We start from the raw sequence: 15437 nt of genomic DNA on the forward strand, positions 1-15437 counted from the left end.
TCTAATTCGTTTCAATGTCGAAACATCCAGACAGTGAGGGCGCTTTTTGCCCTGTTCACTCGACGAGGCTGGTTTTTGCCGCGTTGCCGTTGCAGCAGCGAACTTCATCGGTTAGAGCTTAGCCAAGGGTTTCTGTCGTTGGCATTTTTTCGATATTTTGTCGATGTACTTTAAGCGTGCAAACGTCTCGTATTAATGCAACAACATTTTATCGATTTATTTACAACTGGGTGATATCTCAAATCGCGCAGGCAAAAAAAAACGCGCTTTTAATTTTGTCGAAAAAACAAAGTACGTTGTCGGAAATTTTATACCGAGAGGAAAGGTGAAATCCGCGGGTTCGGATAATATTGTTCTCGAGTTATGGCCCGAGGGAGCTGCACGGTGGAAATTGGCGTTTTTCGCAAATGTCGAAGGTCGCGTGTTTGACAATTATTCTCCTCCCATGGTTTTTTGCTTCTACGTCCATTTCGATTTTTATCTATAACTGTGCACACTATGAAGAGGACTTACTGTAATTAAATATGTTTAACCGTTCTACGCTGTTTTATTTATTTCTTCTTTTTTTGCCTTTAAATTTATATTTAGGTCCATTTTGTATTACCTTTGACAGGCTGCTATCTGCGACCTACTAAAGTTATATTTATCATTTTGATGCCTCTGGAAAGCCCAAAAGGATAAAGACCGTATGCTATACGGGCAGAAACTAGGGGAAAGAATGAGATGAGAGCGAGAAGGAAAGTCAGAACACCGCGAACTCTGGCTGGAATGATCAGAGGTATAGACGCAAAGCTAGCTGCCGTTGACTCCACTCACCCTTGGAACGCGTTCGAACGCCGAACGCCGGCGTCTTTGCTATTGGCGTTCGAAAGCGTTCGAAGACCGAGTACAGTCAAAGGCAGTTAGGTTTGCGTCTGTACCTCGGATCATTCCAACCAGAGCTCGCGGTGTTCTGCCTTTCTCTCTCATCTCCTCCGCTCTCTCAATTTCTCGGAGCATTCGATAAGCGATCGTGTCTGATAACTGGCGAAGGGGCCAGGTGCTCGATTGGAAAGAGTGTCGGGAAGCTGAAACAGAAAGCTTGTAGAACACGTTTGCGTATTAATCTTATCTTATCGATTACGAGACAGCGATAACTCGGAACCCGTCGCCAAACTGCAGGCGAGAAGAGAGCAGCGCTGCGATTACCTCCGATCCCTGTCAATTACTCTTCCGTTGGCAAATTTTTCGTTTTTTTTTTTTTTTTTTTTTTTTTTTTTTTATTATGTAGTTTAATTCTGCCATTTCGGCTGCCATCTTTGAACAAGAATCGTTTTTCCAAGCAACCACAGTCTTCTCCTGTTACTTCAGCGCCTCGGGTCTCGCCTAACGTAACTTAGAATCCACTACCATGCATGCTTCAAAGCTCCGATATTAGCGTAATCCGCTACGTACGTCCAACAAAAACTCTCCGTTAATTAACGACTTCTTAAAAAAAAAAAAATCTGCAAGCGTATACTGAATATTCCGTAGTCCGGGCCAGTAAATCTGCAGCCGCGTAGTTTGCTGCGACAGCTGTTTCGCAACGGCATTTCGAGTGGCGCCGGGCATTCGACACTCCATTGTCCGGTCAGAGTAAGCGGGCCGCCGGAATCTTCACGGGTATAACGGCCGGTCCACCGGGTCACTTTTTGGGAACGCGGCGTCTATTTTCGGACGAGGAAAAAGGGGGTGAGACTTCGCGTCTGATACGCGCGCCGAAGGCTTTAGATTAGCCGCCGCGTCTTCGGATAGCGGTCTGGGCTACGAGAGAGGAATAAGCGCACGAAAAAATGCGGTGGAATAAAGCAAAAAAAGAGGCGATACAGACGAAAGGGAAACGCTGTCGCCAGCTCCTCTTCGATTGCAACTTCCGCGATTCGCGCCCAGCTGTAATCAGACGGAAGTGACGCTACAGGTGACACGCCGCCGCCGCTCTCCTTTCCGGCGGCGCCACCTCCGCGCCGGCGGCTCCCTTTTTAGCAGACGACGGCAGCTGCGGCTTTCGAGGCCCCGACTGACGCGCATTCTGTGCGGCTCTTCAAGTCGCGTTCGCGTGTCGTCTCCCAGCTTGTTCGTCTTCGTACTTGTCCCCCGGTGTTTCGTCCCCGCTTAGGATGTGACCCGTCCACACCGCAAACAAAAAAAAAGAAGCTCCGATCGGCTGCGAATCTCCCTTTGCCATGGCGTTCGATCTCCAAGAACTGTTACTTAGCCTTCTGTTCCACCGTGTTTCTTGACCAGCTGCTGACGTGCCGTCCGTCTTGGCGGATTCGCAGGCCGCCCTAGTTGCGGTTGTGTTTGTTCTCTCGGTGAAGTGAGCGGGGTCCCGGTCGCGTTCTCTTCGGACGTGACACTTCCCGCCTCCTGGTTGCCGTCGTGGCGATCGAGGTGCTTCTGCTGGAGGGCTGTCCCCGTTCCACGGGCGCGCTGGACGGCACGCTGGAGATCGGCGAAGTGGCGGACACGGAGCGCTTGGTGCTGACCCGTGCCGACCAGGCGAGGATGCGCAAGCCCCACTCTGCGGCCCACTACAAGGAGCTGATGGGCCTCCGGCGGAGCAACTTTCTGCTGCTCCTGCTGCTCATGATGGAGCTCAGCTACCTCTGCTTCGGCGCATTCATGTTCTGCAGCTTCGAGCGGCCAGGAGAACTGGAGCGGCGACTCCACCTCAAGATGTTCAGAGCCGCCTTTCTCAAGAACTTCACCTGTCTCACCGGTGAGCGGAACATCATCGTCATCGTCATCGTGTACCTTTGTTATCGTCCCGCACGCCGTCTCATTTGCTGTCTTCCGTGCTGTCCCGTTGGCAAAGCGGCAAACCTAAAACCTGCCGCTTTAGACGTGCTCGAGGAGTACAGTGAACCGGACAGAGGACCGCAAACGTTTCTGGCACCCGTAGTCGTGCAGGTGTCCGTCCAAATGAGCAGCGCGCAAGAGCGCCTCTTCGATCTTAAAACCACGGCAATGTCGTCACCATAATAGAACGTCACTGTGCAGCTTCCGGGGCCCCAGCCCGAGCCGGCTGGCGTTCCTAGTGCTATGAGCATTGACCACACGGGCATGTTGAGGGCTCAACTGCCACGCGAAATCGAGCTGATATTGAAGGCGAATGAACGTTGCGTGTGGCCACATCGCAGAGTGATGTGGTATAATATGCTCTTACTATTGTTTTTTTAATTTTGTATACCTAAAATTAACATTTTCGCGTAAAAGAAAACGAAAAAAAAAAAAAAACGGAGTGCATAGATTATTCTTGCATGTCAATAGAGATAGTTATTATTTCTGCTCAGCCTATATACAGCATAAAATACGGTGTGAAGAGAATCAACGTCCATATGCGAGGAATTTTACGACGAAACAATGATGTAATCGCGATATAGAAGCGACGCTGAAGGAACGAATCTGGACTGGCTAAACTTTAGAAAACAACTGCCGTTCACTGCCGCGAGGGGGAGCCAAAACCAACGGCTTCGCTAGCTGCTGTCACGCGACGGTTGTATCTCAAAACGTCCCATTCGCATTTGAACCTTGCACATTTCGACCCATTCTCATTTGGTCCTTCTCATTTAAACTTTCTCATAAGATCCGATTCGTGTTTTTCGCAACTGGAGCCATTCTCATTTCGCCCGTTCGCGCTACGACCGAATTGCACTAGTTCGGCATGCTTCTAACGTCGCTATGCCTTCGCGGCTTTGTTGATGGGCCTTACCTTGCTTGGGCCCCCAACATACCATCAGATATATGTCATGTGTAGAGGTACGCACTGATAATCGTACGTTGACGCCTGCGTCCCTTCCTCTAAGCAAATAAGAAAAAAAAAAAACGATGAACATTTAATTTGGAAACTTTGTTTGAACAGAAATAGCATACGTAATAGCAGTGGTTCTCAAGCATTGATGTTTCGCGGACCCCTTGTAGAAAGGCGGAGATGATGGAGGAACCGTTCGGGGTGAGGGGAATAGAAAGGTATAGTTTATCATGATAATTATTTAATAAATGGATATAACTAAGTGCGTGTGAAGTAGACTTATCTCATTGGCATACACACGAGAGTACACCCGAAAATTGGAACGTTTCTTCTCAACGTGAAGAAAGACAACTAATATATCCGCGCCTGACTGATGAGACAGGGCTTCGCAGACGCCTAGGATGCCTTCGCAGACCCCCTTTTGAGAACCACTGCATTATAGAAGTGGTGGCGTTGTCCCAAGTCGAGAGACCTCAAACAACGTGACATTTCGGAATATGACCTGGCTGCGATAAATAGTTGGTCTATTTTATTGTCAGATAGTAGCTTTTCATGACGACCTCGACGCACTAAAATCCTTAGCAGAGAGTATGCCTGTAGCGTGGTACACACACACACACACACACACACAAATTATATCAATGTATTTATTAATATTACCCTAAAGACGATTTTAATATAGAAAGAGTCAAGTGCGACGGGTCAACGCGAGATATTTTTGAGAATGGCTGTTTTGAAAAGGGCCAGGTGAAAAGGGCGAAACGAGTACGGGCCCAAATGAGGAGGGTTGGAGTGCGAAAGACGAAACGAGAAAGGACCAAATGCAACAGGTCCAAGAGAGATATTTTTGAGAATGGTTATTTTGAGAAGGGCCAAGTGAGAAAGTCGAAACGAGAACGGGCTCGAATGATAACCACCCCACGTGACAATACCTGTGAGTCGCGCCTCCAGCGACGAACTAAAGAAGCTCACCTGAAACACTCTCGCTACGCATCTCACGACGAAGCGGCAAGCCGTAGCGAAGTGGCCATGGTTGCCAATAGATTGGGGAGTTCTCGTAGATAGTTTTCGCCGTCCCGCAACGCTCCCCGCAATTCGCTACGATGCCTGGAACTCTACAGTCAAGGCTATCGGCGCGCAGGCGCAGTAGCGGCTTCTTCATTGCGGAGGGCTTAGCGGAGGGGGAGCAGGGTCTTCGAAAACTCCCTGTTCTGAGATGCAGTGCGGTTCTTGTCCTGGCGGCAAGCCATACCGTGGTGCCCACATATTATGAGGTGCAGTGCAGTCCCACATCCTGACGGACGTGGCAGGGTTTCCTCGGCACTCTGAGCCCTCAAACAAATCGCCTCGAAGCAGACGTGCAAGCTGGCTCATCATTTGCGCGCGCCCCATCCCAGCTCTCGTATTGTATACAGGGATTGGCATGCAGACACTGCTAACAGAACGCCAAGTGTATTCCACGCCTCGAGGTGGATTTGAGGACATTCGCATTGACCTCCTTGACGCCCATATGAGAACGCACGAGCACTCTTCCAGATGCCCGAACTCACGTGCTTTCACGGTCTTTCCGTCACTCGTTGCTTGTCATTTCTCACCTGCCTCGAGAGCGGTGCGTGACAAGGAAAATGCGGGAGAGCCTTCGGTGTCCGTTTGCGCGTTGAACCGTGCGTCGCCTTTGCGCTTCTTTGCGATCCAAATTTCGTGGTGCCCTCCTCGGATCCTCTCCGTATATCTGCTATTTCTTTTTCTCCCTCTTGGAAACGGCTCTAACCCGGTCAGAAGAGAACGGCAGTCGCCCCCGTTCCAACCGGTCTCCAACCCCTCGTGCCGTCGCTCCTGCATTTGAAAGCTTGGGTAGACCCGCTGCGCGGTGCGCTTAGGGGCGTCAGATTACGGGGTTCACTGCATCGATACCTAAACGAATCCTGCTGGAAGCCAGTTTACAGCTGCTGCGAAAAATGTGTCGGCACGTGTAAACGCGGGTCTACGACTCTTCTGAAAGCTAAACTACTCGGTGAATCAAGCTAAAACTCTCTATACTGACGTCACGACGACTGTACCGCGTGCGAGCTTTACTAAATGCCGCCAATCCTGTTCCCCTCCACTAAAAATAAAAACAGTATTTTTTTTTTTTTTTAGTTACGCAGGAAAGCACCTGCGAATGTGCGCTTTGGTGTAGATCGGTTCAAAGATAAGGGACATAAAACAGAAGCTTCGTCGCAGTGTTTACCGGTAGGCGTTACAAGTAAGGGCATTACCGGTATTACGTTGCTTTTCTTCGGTAACCTGTAACGGTGCTCGTTACTTTTTTCAAAACAATATTGGGTAACGTACTTACGTTACTTATTTCGAGTAACGGCTAACGTTACTTTTTCTTCCTAAACCTGAAAAAAATTACGCTTCAATGTTTTTCGTGTTTCCAGCCGCGAAGCCATGTAGATTTGTGTGGTTTTGCTTTTTTCTTTGCGTTTTCTTTTTTTTCGAGTATTTGGGTGAAACCGTAGAAATATGAAGTAATTGTATTCAATTTCTGCGTGGACATAATATTTCTTGAAATATGGCGCTTATGCGTTCCTGTAAAGACAAGCAAGTAAAACGTGTTCACTTATTATGATAGAAAGTATCGTAAAAGTAACGTCTGTTACTTTTTTATCTGTAACGGTATACCGCGTTCCTTTTATTATGAAGTAACGTAGGTCGGTGACGCGTTCCTTTAATTTGCAAGTAAGTAACGGCGGGGGCGGGGGGGGGGGGGGGGGGGTAGGTAGGTAGGGGAGGAAGCCGCGAGCCGCACTTTAACACGCGAAGAGCCGCGTGCGGCTCGTGAGCCGCGGCTTGGCCACCCCTGGTCTGGTGCATATCTGCTTTTGGGATCTCCACTTCGGAGGTGGTTTATTTGCTTCATATATAACTTCTATCTCTTCGAATGTGCCTTGTATTGTTTATAGCTAGTCTTGTGAACTTCGTTCGAAACATGTTTTGTCTTGTGTATACGCTGGTTCACACTTTTCCCTTCAACGGCAGGAACAGTGTTGAGAAACAGCCATCGCTGGACTGACCTCGAAGCAACTGGTGCGGTCTTTCAAGTTTCGAGTCCGTTGCTTGCACTAATGATTGTCAAACCTGATATGTGTCGCGCATAAAACTAGCCGCCTAAGCGAAGCCGTGTATATTAGAACTGCGCATTAGAAAAGAGCGTAAGCTGGCTACGGGTTAAAGTGCGCTGGCTCGCTGCTGGGAAACCGGTCCAAGTTACGGATAGGGCTAGGCGTCTATTAAAACTTTTAACCCGATTAATCACCACCCTTTAGTCGATTAATTAATCGATTGATTAATCGACTAATCAATCTCCTTCATTCTTATGCAAAATATGTATTAAAAAAAAGCAAAAAAAGTTTTGTTTTGCTTTTGTTTCTTATGTGGCAAACGGCGCAATATAAATTTTGATTTAAAATCAACCTCGATGTGTATGTGAGAACAGTTCATAGACACTCCCACAGTCCCCTCCCCCGCGCTAAGTGGGCACTCGAATGACGTTGAAGTTGCCGGGACTTCTGAAATTGTCTGCAGTTCGAGATCTCGCCCCAACAGTTTACTTCAGATTACAAGTTCACCTGAGGATTTTCCTTTCATACAGATGTATACTCAACCACGTCTGCGTGGTGAATGCGTTGAATTTTCTTTTTTACTTTCTTTTGGTTTGTTAAATGTTTACCGATTAAAGCTTTAATCGATTGATCGGTAGATTAATCGATCACTTGCCCTGCCCTAGTTACGGAGGGTTCGCGTGGCGGGAAGGGGCTTTAGAAATGCCTCTTCCAACTGGTTACTCGTAGCTCGCCTACTTTATGCTCGCGTCTCAAAACGTAGACAAAAATAAAAAGTATCTATTTAAAATTATAGACGCACAAGGTCGGTAAGGATGCTTGTTGTCTATCCAAAATAACGCACATTTAACCAGATTGCGGCTCAACTAGAGGATATACAACCAAAATATTCCATCCATGGATTGCGTTTTTTAATAGTCTACTATTGTATCTAAACAAAATCCAAAGCGAACGATATTAAAATATGGGTTTATTGATAAACTTAGTTTTAAACATGCAACTTTTGTTATTTTATACGCTGTCTACGCGACGATAGCGAGATGGCTGATTAACAAATCTGAATGATATTTGTATATCTATAATCAGCTTGTTCTTGGCTTTTCATAGATCTAAACATGTATAATTTACCTTACGTTTAACCGAAGCAGGGACCTGACAATGTTGACCACAAATCGACCAGGGAAATCAGTTTCACAGTTTGTTAGAAATTCTTTTTTTAAGCTATACGTTAGTATTTTATTTAGGGTGTATTTATAGTAACTACTAAATGATGGACATAATTTTAAAGGAGGCAAAGAAACAAATAACGGCAGCGGAGAGTGTCAAACATACGACCTTCGACGACAAGGGAAAACGCTAATTTCTGCCGCAGCGTATTCTAGGCTCCGTAACTCGAGAACAAACGAACGAGAAACTCGCGGTTTGTGCCCTCCTTTCTTTTAGAAATGCCCCCCAGACATATATTTCCTTCGTCAAATTTAAAAATTATACCCTTTTAGCCTGCCCGATTTGAGATGAAACCACCCATATATCTTATAGTAATCTGTATGGGCGAGACATTTGATGGACATTCTCAAGCAGGTACTTTATTGGCGAAGAAACTTTTTAACGACTGGACATTCAATTAGTCAGCAGTCGTCATCAAAGAGCCCCCTTTAAGGCTTAATTTTACTACTTCTGCTTCTTTCGCATTATTCAATATTATTTGCTTATTTGCCAGTTTTGCCATTAGTTTTGTATTTCCCGGTAAGGCCGATTTCCTCGTCTATATTGTACCCAACATAAACATGGAAATCAACGCTTCGCGTACCGGTCAGCAAAGCGAGAGCCTGCGTGCTCACGTATGTCCTGAGCTCACAAAGCCGACAGAAAGCATCGGCTTTTTTTTTTTTTTTTTTAGCATTTTTGACATCTGTTCAGCTTTTTGCGCCGTATTTACGAAACGGCGAAGGTTCCGCCTCTCTTGTCTTCGCAATTGTATCGCGCGTTAGGGTTAAAAGAGAGAGAAAAAGAAAAGAAACTACGCATTGCCGAAGGCCCCAGCTCCGCAACAACAAAGTAATGCTAGGTTGGAACCAAATTCCAAAATTTCGAACTTATAGTTATATTCTTGGAAGGTTATAACTTATAAGCGACTTTATCGAGTGTTCAAAGCGAAAATGGGGCCTATTCCCGGCGGCACACGCTATTTATCTCCATCTATTCGTGACTTGCGATAAACGCCTTTAATTATTATTTTTTTTTTTTAATTTTCTTTACCTTTTCATGTAGATACCGGTAGGTCACGAAACTTGGGCGCCTTATTAGGGAGTTTTAGTCGTATACGAGCGAACGCAAGCCCTGTGCGTTTGCGTTAGTGTTGCATGTTCCACACTGCGCGTGCGCGGAGCCCAAACCGCGGCTTTGGATTGGCGCATGGCGACTTCGCGCATGCACAGCGTGGAGCACGCAACGCTAACGCTAACGCATAGCGCTTGCGTTTGCTCGAACGCGCAATACTAAAACTCACTATCCTTACAGCTACCGCTACTTTCGGGGGGAGGCCGAGCTTTCGACGATGCGTAGTGCATTTCTGCGATACGAAACGCAGCCTTTGTCCCGCACAGCGGGTATACTGTCACGTTTGTTCGACCAGCATGGGCACGTAAGCAGAACGTAAGACGCGTTTTGATTATTAGGTCCCGTGCCTCCGCAGGGGCCTTTCCAGAGGCATGCCATGTGCGCGAACCGCGTAAGCTTGAGGTTTACAGGTCGTACGAAAAGGCGCTTGGTTTTTAGAGGGAGCTGCTCTACGAGGCGACTGAAACGTTCTCGTACGCGTTGGCGACCCTAAAAGAGCGCCCATGACGTCGATTTTTCTGTTCTGCGCTTGCGTCGCGCTGCTCACATCACCTGCAGCGCGGACATGTGAATTGCGGAGACCAGGACTCTTCACTCGCTTAGTTTCGGTTTGAAATGAGCTCGAGAGTCCAAACTATATTATGCCCCCCAAAATATATATTTTTGAAAGGTAATTAAAAAAATGCGGTTGATAGGCTAGCAAATTATCCAATTGCGCTTCTTTTCTATTGGCCCCCGTGGCTACCAACTTAGCCACGGTGCAATCCCTACCAGCCAGAAATTCCTGCCACACTCCTTGGCTGTGGAAACCCGGTCAGCGCGTTTTTCCGCCTGCGTTGTGCATTCGGAGTTCGCTGGCCTTTCTTAAAAGGTTTTACTTCATTTGCCCATTCGGGGTGCCCCTTGTTTGTGTGTTCTCTTTCACTGCGAGAGCCAAGGAATACCGGGGCTCATTTCCTGCTCGGCCTTCACGGGAAACGAACGAAGAAAGCGAACGTCGAACGGTCCGCTTCGACATTCGCAGCCTTCGCAGTCTTCGCGAAAAATAGGGAGATTCCGTAGATCGTTTTCGCCGTCCTGCAACGCCCTCCGCAATTCGCTACAATACTCGGAACTCTACAGTCGAAGCCATCGGCCCGCAGGCGCAGTAGCGGCTTCTTTAACTCCTTAGTAGATCTATCGGGTGCTGGGTCGGGGACGAAACACGCGCGTTCGTTCCTTTGCTTCGATGCTGTGCAAAAATCGAAGTTCTGCTAAAAACGTGGCCTAAAACAAGTCAAGATTCTGTCCGATCGTCGTGAAGTGACTGCCGTTGACATTCTATATTGCATGTGCTGTGTTATTTGAGATCTTTCTCAAATGAACACTTTTCGGATAATGCGGCACCGTGGGGTACATACAAGATGTTGTTCGATTGAGCTGTTTTTAGCGGGGAATAGCCATGCCTTTCGGCTATCGTGTTTGGTCAGATATTTTTGACAGTTAAGACCTCGTCGATTGACACGGCTGAATGTTTGGCGGCGTGGAAAATCTGCGTAAAATGAAACAAACATTCAGTTGCATTCCTTGTCAGTCGCGAAAGGACTGAAAGAAATATATATATGTTTGTATTTGTTCCCAGAGATGGTCGAATGCTTTCTCAAAGGCCCGAAAACTTCTACGATAATATACCCTGGAGAAGGGAAACAAGGGGAACAAAGGACAAACACAAACCTCCAAACACTTCTAGGTGACTGGTGAGCCACCGAAAAAATCCGCCTGGTCCTGGCATCGAACCAGGGACCTCTCCGCCAGGACCAGGAGGAATTTTTCGATTGCTTGTGTTTTGTGTTTGTCCTGTGTCCCCCTTGTTCCCCTTCTCCGGGGTTTATAATCGTCATTTTTGTCCAGCTCGCTCGCACCTTGGCAATGATTTCATTATCATTAAAGGAGAAGTTATATTTGCCATAAAACACACAAAAAACAATGAAACGCAGCAATCTAGCCGCCACCAGTGTCCGGAATTAGGCCTACGCAGGCTACCACAGCCCGCTGATGAGAAAGCCCACAGCCCAGCGCAGTCGAGCAACGTACACTCTCAAAAGCTGTCACGCGCGTTGTAAATCGCCTGGTCCGAGACTACCGCTGCAAAGGTCTATAAGCTCCGCGTGTTTAAACGCACGTCCTCATGATCGGGCATGCTGTGCTTGTCCATAGCCTTTGCATCACTTCTGAAGAAAAAAATACACAGAAAATTACCGGTAGTCTGCAGTTAGCAATGCTATACCCCGAGTGTAATTCGAGCAATAATTTGGACCAATTTTTTTTTTTTTTCGTTATTGAATGAACAGAAAGCATGACATGCAGACACAGTTTTCTAGGCGCTTCAAGGCCTTCGTTGCCATCCCCAACTGCTGCGCCGTTTTCGTTCGCGAGACGGTAGAAACGTAGCGCACCTGTTGCCGCGCGGACGCGCTCGCCACGTGGTTGCAGGAAAGACAGATTGCGCACTGATGGGCTCCCCGCAGTCTTTACGGCCAAGCAAAACTGCTGCTCTTATTACAGCGATAGCTGTTCTGGGCACTTCCCACCACTTCAAACGACGTCCGTTGTCGTTGGGGCAGTCGCAGTGGTTGTCGATGTTGTAGTCGGCGTAATGGAGCTTATACGGCGTCCGCCCGGATATTGCCAGCTGCTGGAGAAAACAAATCGCCTGCCGCTCTCTGGAATCGAAACTGGATTTGTTGCGTGTGAGGCAGGCGCGTTACTACAGAGCTACGCCACACCTTTGTTTTCTTTATTGAAGACCTACACCGGAGCTTGGCAATCCGCTTTATTATACGGTTTTTGTGGAACAAATGTGACTATGAGTCTCGAGTAGTGCTTGCTAGATGGCCACAGTGACTGTGATGTCGTGCTAGAAAAATTTTCGTCAATCTTAATTTATTTTAAATTAATTGGGAGTTAATCGTGGAAATTAAAATCTTCACCTAGGTGGCGCCAGCCGCCGCCCGATCAAAGGGGTCCGGCCGTATCCATCCGTGCAATACCACCTAAAAGAAGGGCCTGAGCATTACGTCATCGTTCGTGGGTCCCTGAGGAGCCCCAAGCGTCAAACGCGCTGAAACTCGACGAGAGTATGGCGCAAAGCGGCAGACTCTGCTGCCTTGGAGTCGCTGCGTGCTAGTGTCCCGTTTGTTGTGGTATTCGCGCAGCGAAGGAAGGTCTTCCGACACTTTCCTTCTCTGCGCGCTGCCATATTGTATTGGACCGTGGAACGCTTTCTTGGCATACGCAGTAGCATAGCCTATGGCAGTAGTTCCCTTTTTCGGAGTATCGGACGCCCAGTGACTTAGCATTTTTGACCCGGGTGATAAACGCTGCAAACGTGTATAGACCCTTTTTGACGGCCGCCACGTTGAATTCTAACGTAGCTGGGCTTGAGCAAAATACCAAATCACTTTATTTGCCAAAAGGCGCTAGAAATCAACGAGGTTGCCCTATTTTCCCGGCTATGTTTTTTTGTGGGCAGTGCAACGATATTTGTTCTTTCAATAAATACCGCGTAAAATTAATTCTCGACATTCGTAACCTACGAAACACGAATTCTGCGAGATGGTAAAATATATGGTCAGTTCAATCGACCGACATTTTTACCACACGGGCAGACAGCCGGGGGCACCCGAAGTCGATTCGCCGACGTCGATCAGTGCGCCTGACTACACCCTTGGCGCATTAAAAACAGTGTGGCGCGCAAGTCGTGTGCCTGCGTGGAGTCCTCGTTGATCGGATGTTGCTCCGGGGCCGCCCTCTCCAGTCGCGGATGCCTCTCTCCCCTTCCTGGTATCGCAGGGAGGAGGCGGCTTTCTTTCTGCCTTTGCCCGGCATTTGGCGGCTATCAGCTGGACGCGAAGCCTTTGCTGCCGCCCGCTCTGCAACGCTCATGCGACGGTCTCGAGCCGAGCGCTGCGCCGTCCCATGACGTCACGCACATCGCGTCAGGCTGCATCACAGATATCACGTCTGCACGGGTTTCGCTCCCCGGATCCAAAACTGCGCAATCGATTCAGTGAATCACCGTCAGTTTTCCTCGAATCATTACGAAAAAAAAAAAAAAAAAAACGCGAAGCTGTCGTTATCGTTACAGGTTTTTATCTACTTCAGTGACCTGTTCGGTATCATAAAATCGTGTTCCGACCTGCCCCTTTCTCGTACTATATATATATATATATATATACACGAAGAAGACGGCGACACGGGGACAGTGGCCTGCCTGACCATCACGTGCCACACTCCGCGCGCACGGCCCGGCTTCCATAAAATCCTTTCTATCTCATTGAGTGGACGTGTCATTATCATTCGCTCCCGGCCGCACATCTTCGTAACAATATATATATATATATATATATATATATATATATATTTCCCCGCAACTCGACTTTGTCGTCTGCGTCGCCACTCGCCGTTGATCCTGGCGAGTTTCTTAGTTCTATTTTTTTACAAATGTAACTATGAATCTCGAGCTTTGTAATTTTATATGAAAAAAAAAAAAAACCGACCTGTGAAATACATCTTTGATGAAAATATCTTGATTGCTATGTGCAGGCGTTGATTCTCACGGTCCATTTTAGATCGAGCCTGGTGACTTGGAACGCCCTATAGTTTTCAGAAAACTTAGCTTGGACTAAACACGTAGACTATATAACTGCGACAGCAGCTAGAATGCTGAATTTTATTACACGAAACTTAAGATTTCCCTAAAGCCGTCAAGCGTACACTCTATGTTACAGACATAAGACCCATCTTGGATTACGCCAGTGTTTTCTGGGATCCCCATCGGGCCTTTTATGTAAAGAAACTCCAGAAGGTGCAAAGCAGGGCAGCTGAATTTATTTCGGGAAATGGTGACTTTAGCTCGAGTGTTAGCCTACTAGAAATAGCTAGATTTGGTTTCGTTATCCCACAGAATGCGGTGTATACGATCCAAATTATATCATAAAATCTTTCATAAGCGCCGCGGAAGAGATGAAACCAAGTATTTGCTAACCCCCACTTCACATCAGGAAGGCGGGACGACACTAAAAAAAAGTGCGAGAGTACGCGTGTAGAAGAGATCTAGTCTACAACAAGAAACTGGAACTCTCTACCTGAAGAAATCATTTCCATAATGCCTAGAAGAATGTTTTTCAATGAGATGGTAAATGCTGTTATTTCTTAGCTGGCTCGGCGTCTTCATGTATACCTGCCTCTACACAACCAACATGTGACCTTAAATTATGTGTCTTGCGGGCCCATACGTCTCCTTGCCGCATGCTTGCACCCTTTCTCTGATGTATATTGGCACCCCGACCTTCTCAATAATGCCTTCGGCTGCTGCCAGGTATCTCGAATAAATTAATATATAAATGAATGACGCTGCAAATCATAGAAACCTGATATATATAAAACGCGTCCGGGAACCAATGCTGTCACTGGCGTGTGTTTTATTTTTTTATTTTTTTCACACTAACCTAGTTGTGAGTCAGCTGGCATTTTGACACAGTCGGGAACACGTGCCTTCCAGATGGTTGGCTTCATTTCGCGTGTCAGGCGGCTGTACAACAGCTGACAGCTTTGACAAGCTGCGCGTTCAGCAGCTGGGTACCTTCCGCTGCTTCCGGAAGGGGAAACTGCGCACGCCACGCTCAAAGGCCCCTCGCGCGCACTGCCACCGGTGCTGTTTGGTTCATTAGCGTCTCCAAACCCGAGTAGACTTTTTAGCTAACGGCTTCGGATATTGAACACTTGACGCCGTTTGAGCGACTGGTGGCTCAGATACTTTAAAAGCCTATTCACGCAGTATCCAAGGTGAAAACAGTTTTGTTCGATTGTGTTTGCTGTGGGGACGTAAAGTGCTCGAGTATAATGCACGACAAAACGTCCGACAGACCGTACAACCCGTCGAAAAGGTGCCCAAATTCGACCAGGTGATGCAATGCCGGTCAGGCATTGCATCGCCTGAATGCACGTGACGCCGTGATTGGAAAACGTGTGGTTGGATTCGTCCGACGTGTCGTACGATCCCGTCGGACGACTTATCTGACTTGTATATCGGGCGCTCTACTTCGGGACACTGCGGGGACACTACCATATATGTATCTGTCTCACCAATTGTGCAAAGCACCGACAAAGACACAAATACAAATGCGTTATTTATTTTTTTTTTCTGTTGCTATATGTACGCGCGAACACTCTTGTTACAA

General features: G+C 47.4%; 1 protein-coding gene across 1 annotated transcript in view; it reads left to right on the forward strand.

Annotated features, from left to right (window-relative positions):
• Positions 1-1999: 1999 nt before the first annotated feature.
• LOC8051903 (potassium channel subfamily K member 1) overlaps positions 2000-15437 on the forward strand; it is a 64232-nt gene continuing 50794 nt past the window's right edge. The window contains exon 1 of the mRNA XM_040502259.2: positions 2000-2737. Within this exon, the coding sequence (XP_040358193.2) occupies positions 2524-2737 (214 nt within the window). The 5' untranslated portion in view covers positions 2000-2523. The remainder of the gene's footprint in view (positions 2738-15437) is intronic.

This window comes from Ixodes scapularis, unplaced genomic scaffold (assembly GCF_016920785.2).
Source record: "Ixodes scapularis isolate PalLabHiFi unplaced genomic scaffold, ASM1692078v2 PGA_scaffold10__122_contigs__length_95168666, whole genome shotgun sequence".
Classification (NCBI taxonomy): domain Eukaryota; kingdom Metazoa; phylum Arthropoda; class Arachnida; order Ixodida; family Ixodidae; genus Ixodes; species Ixodes scapularis.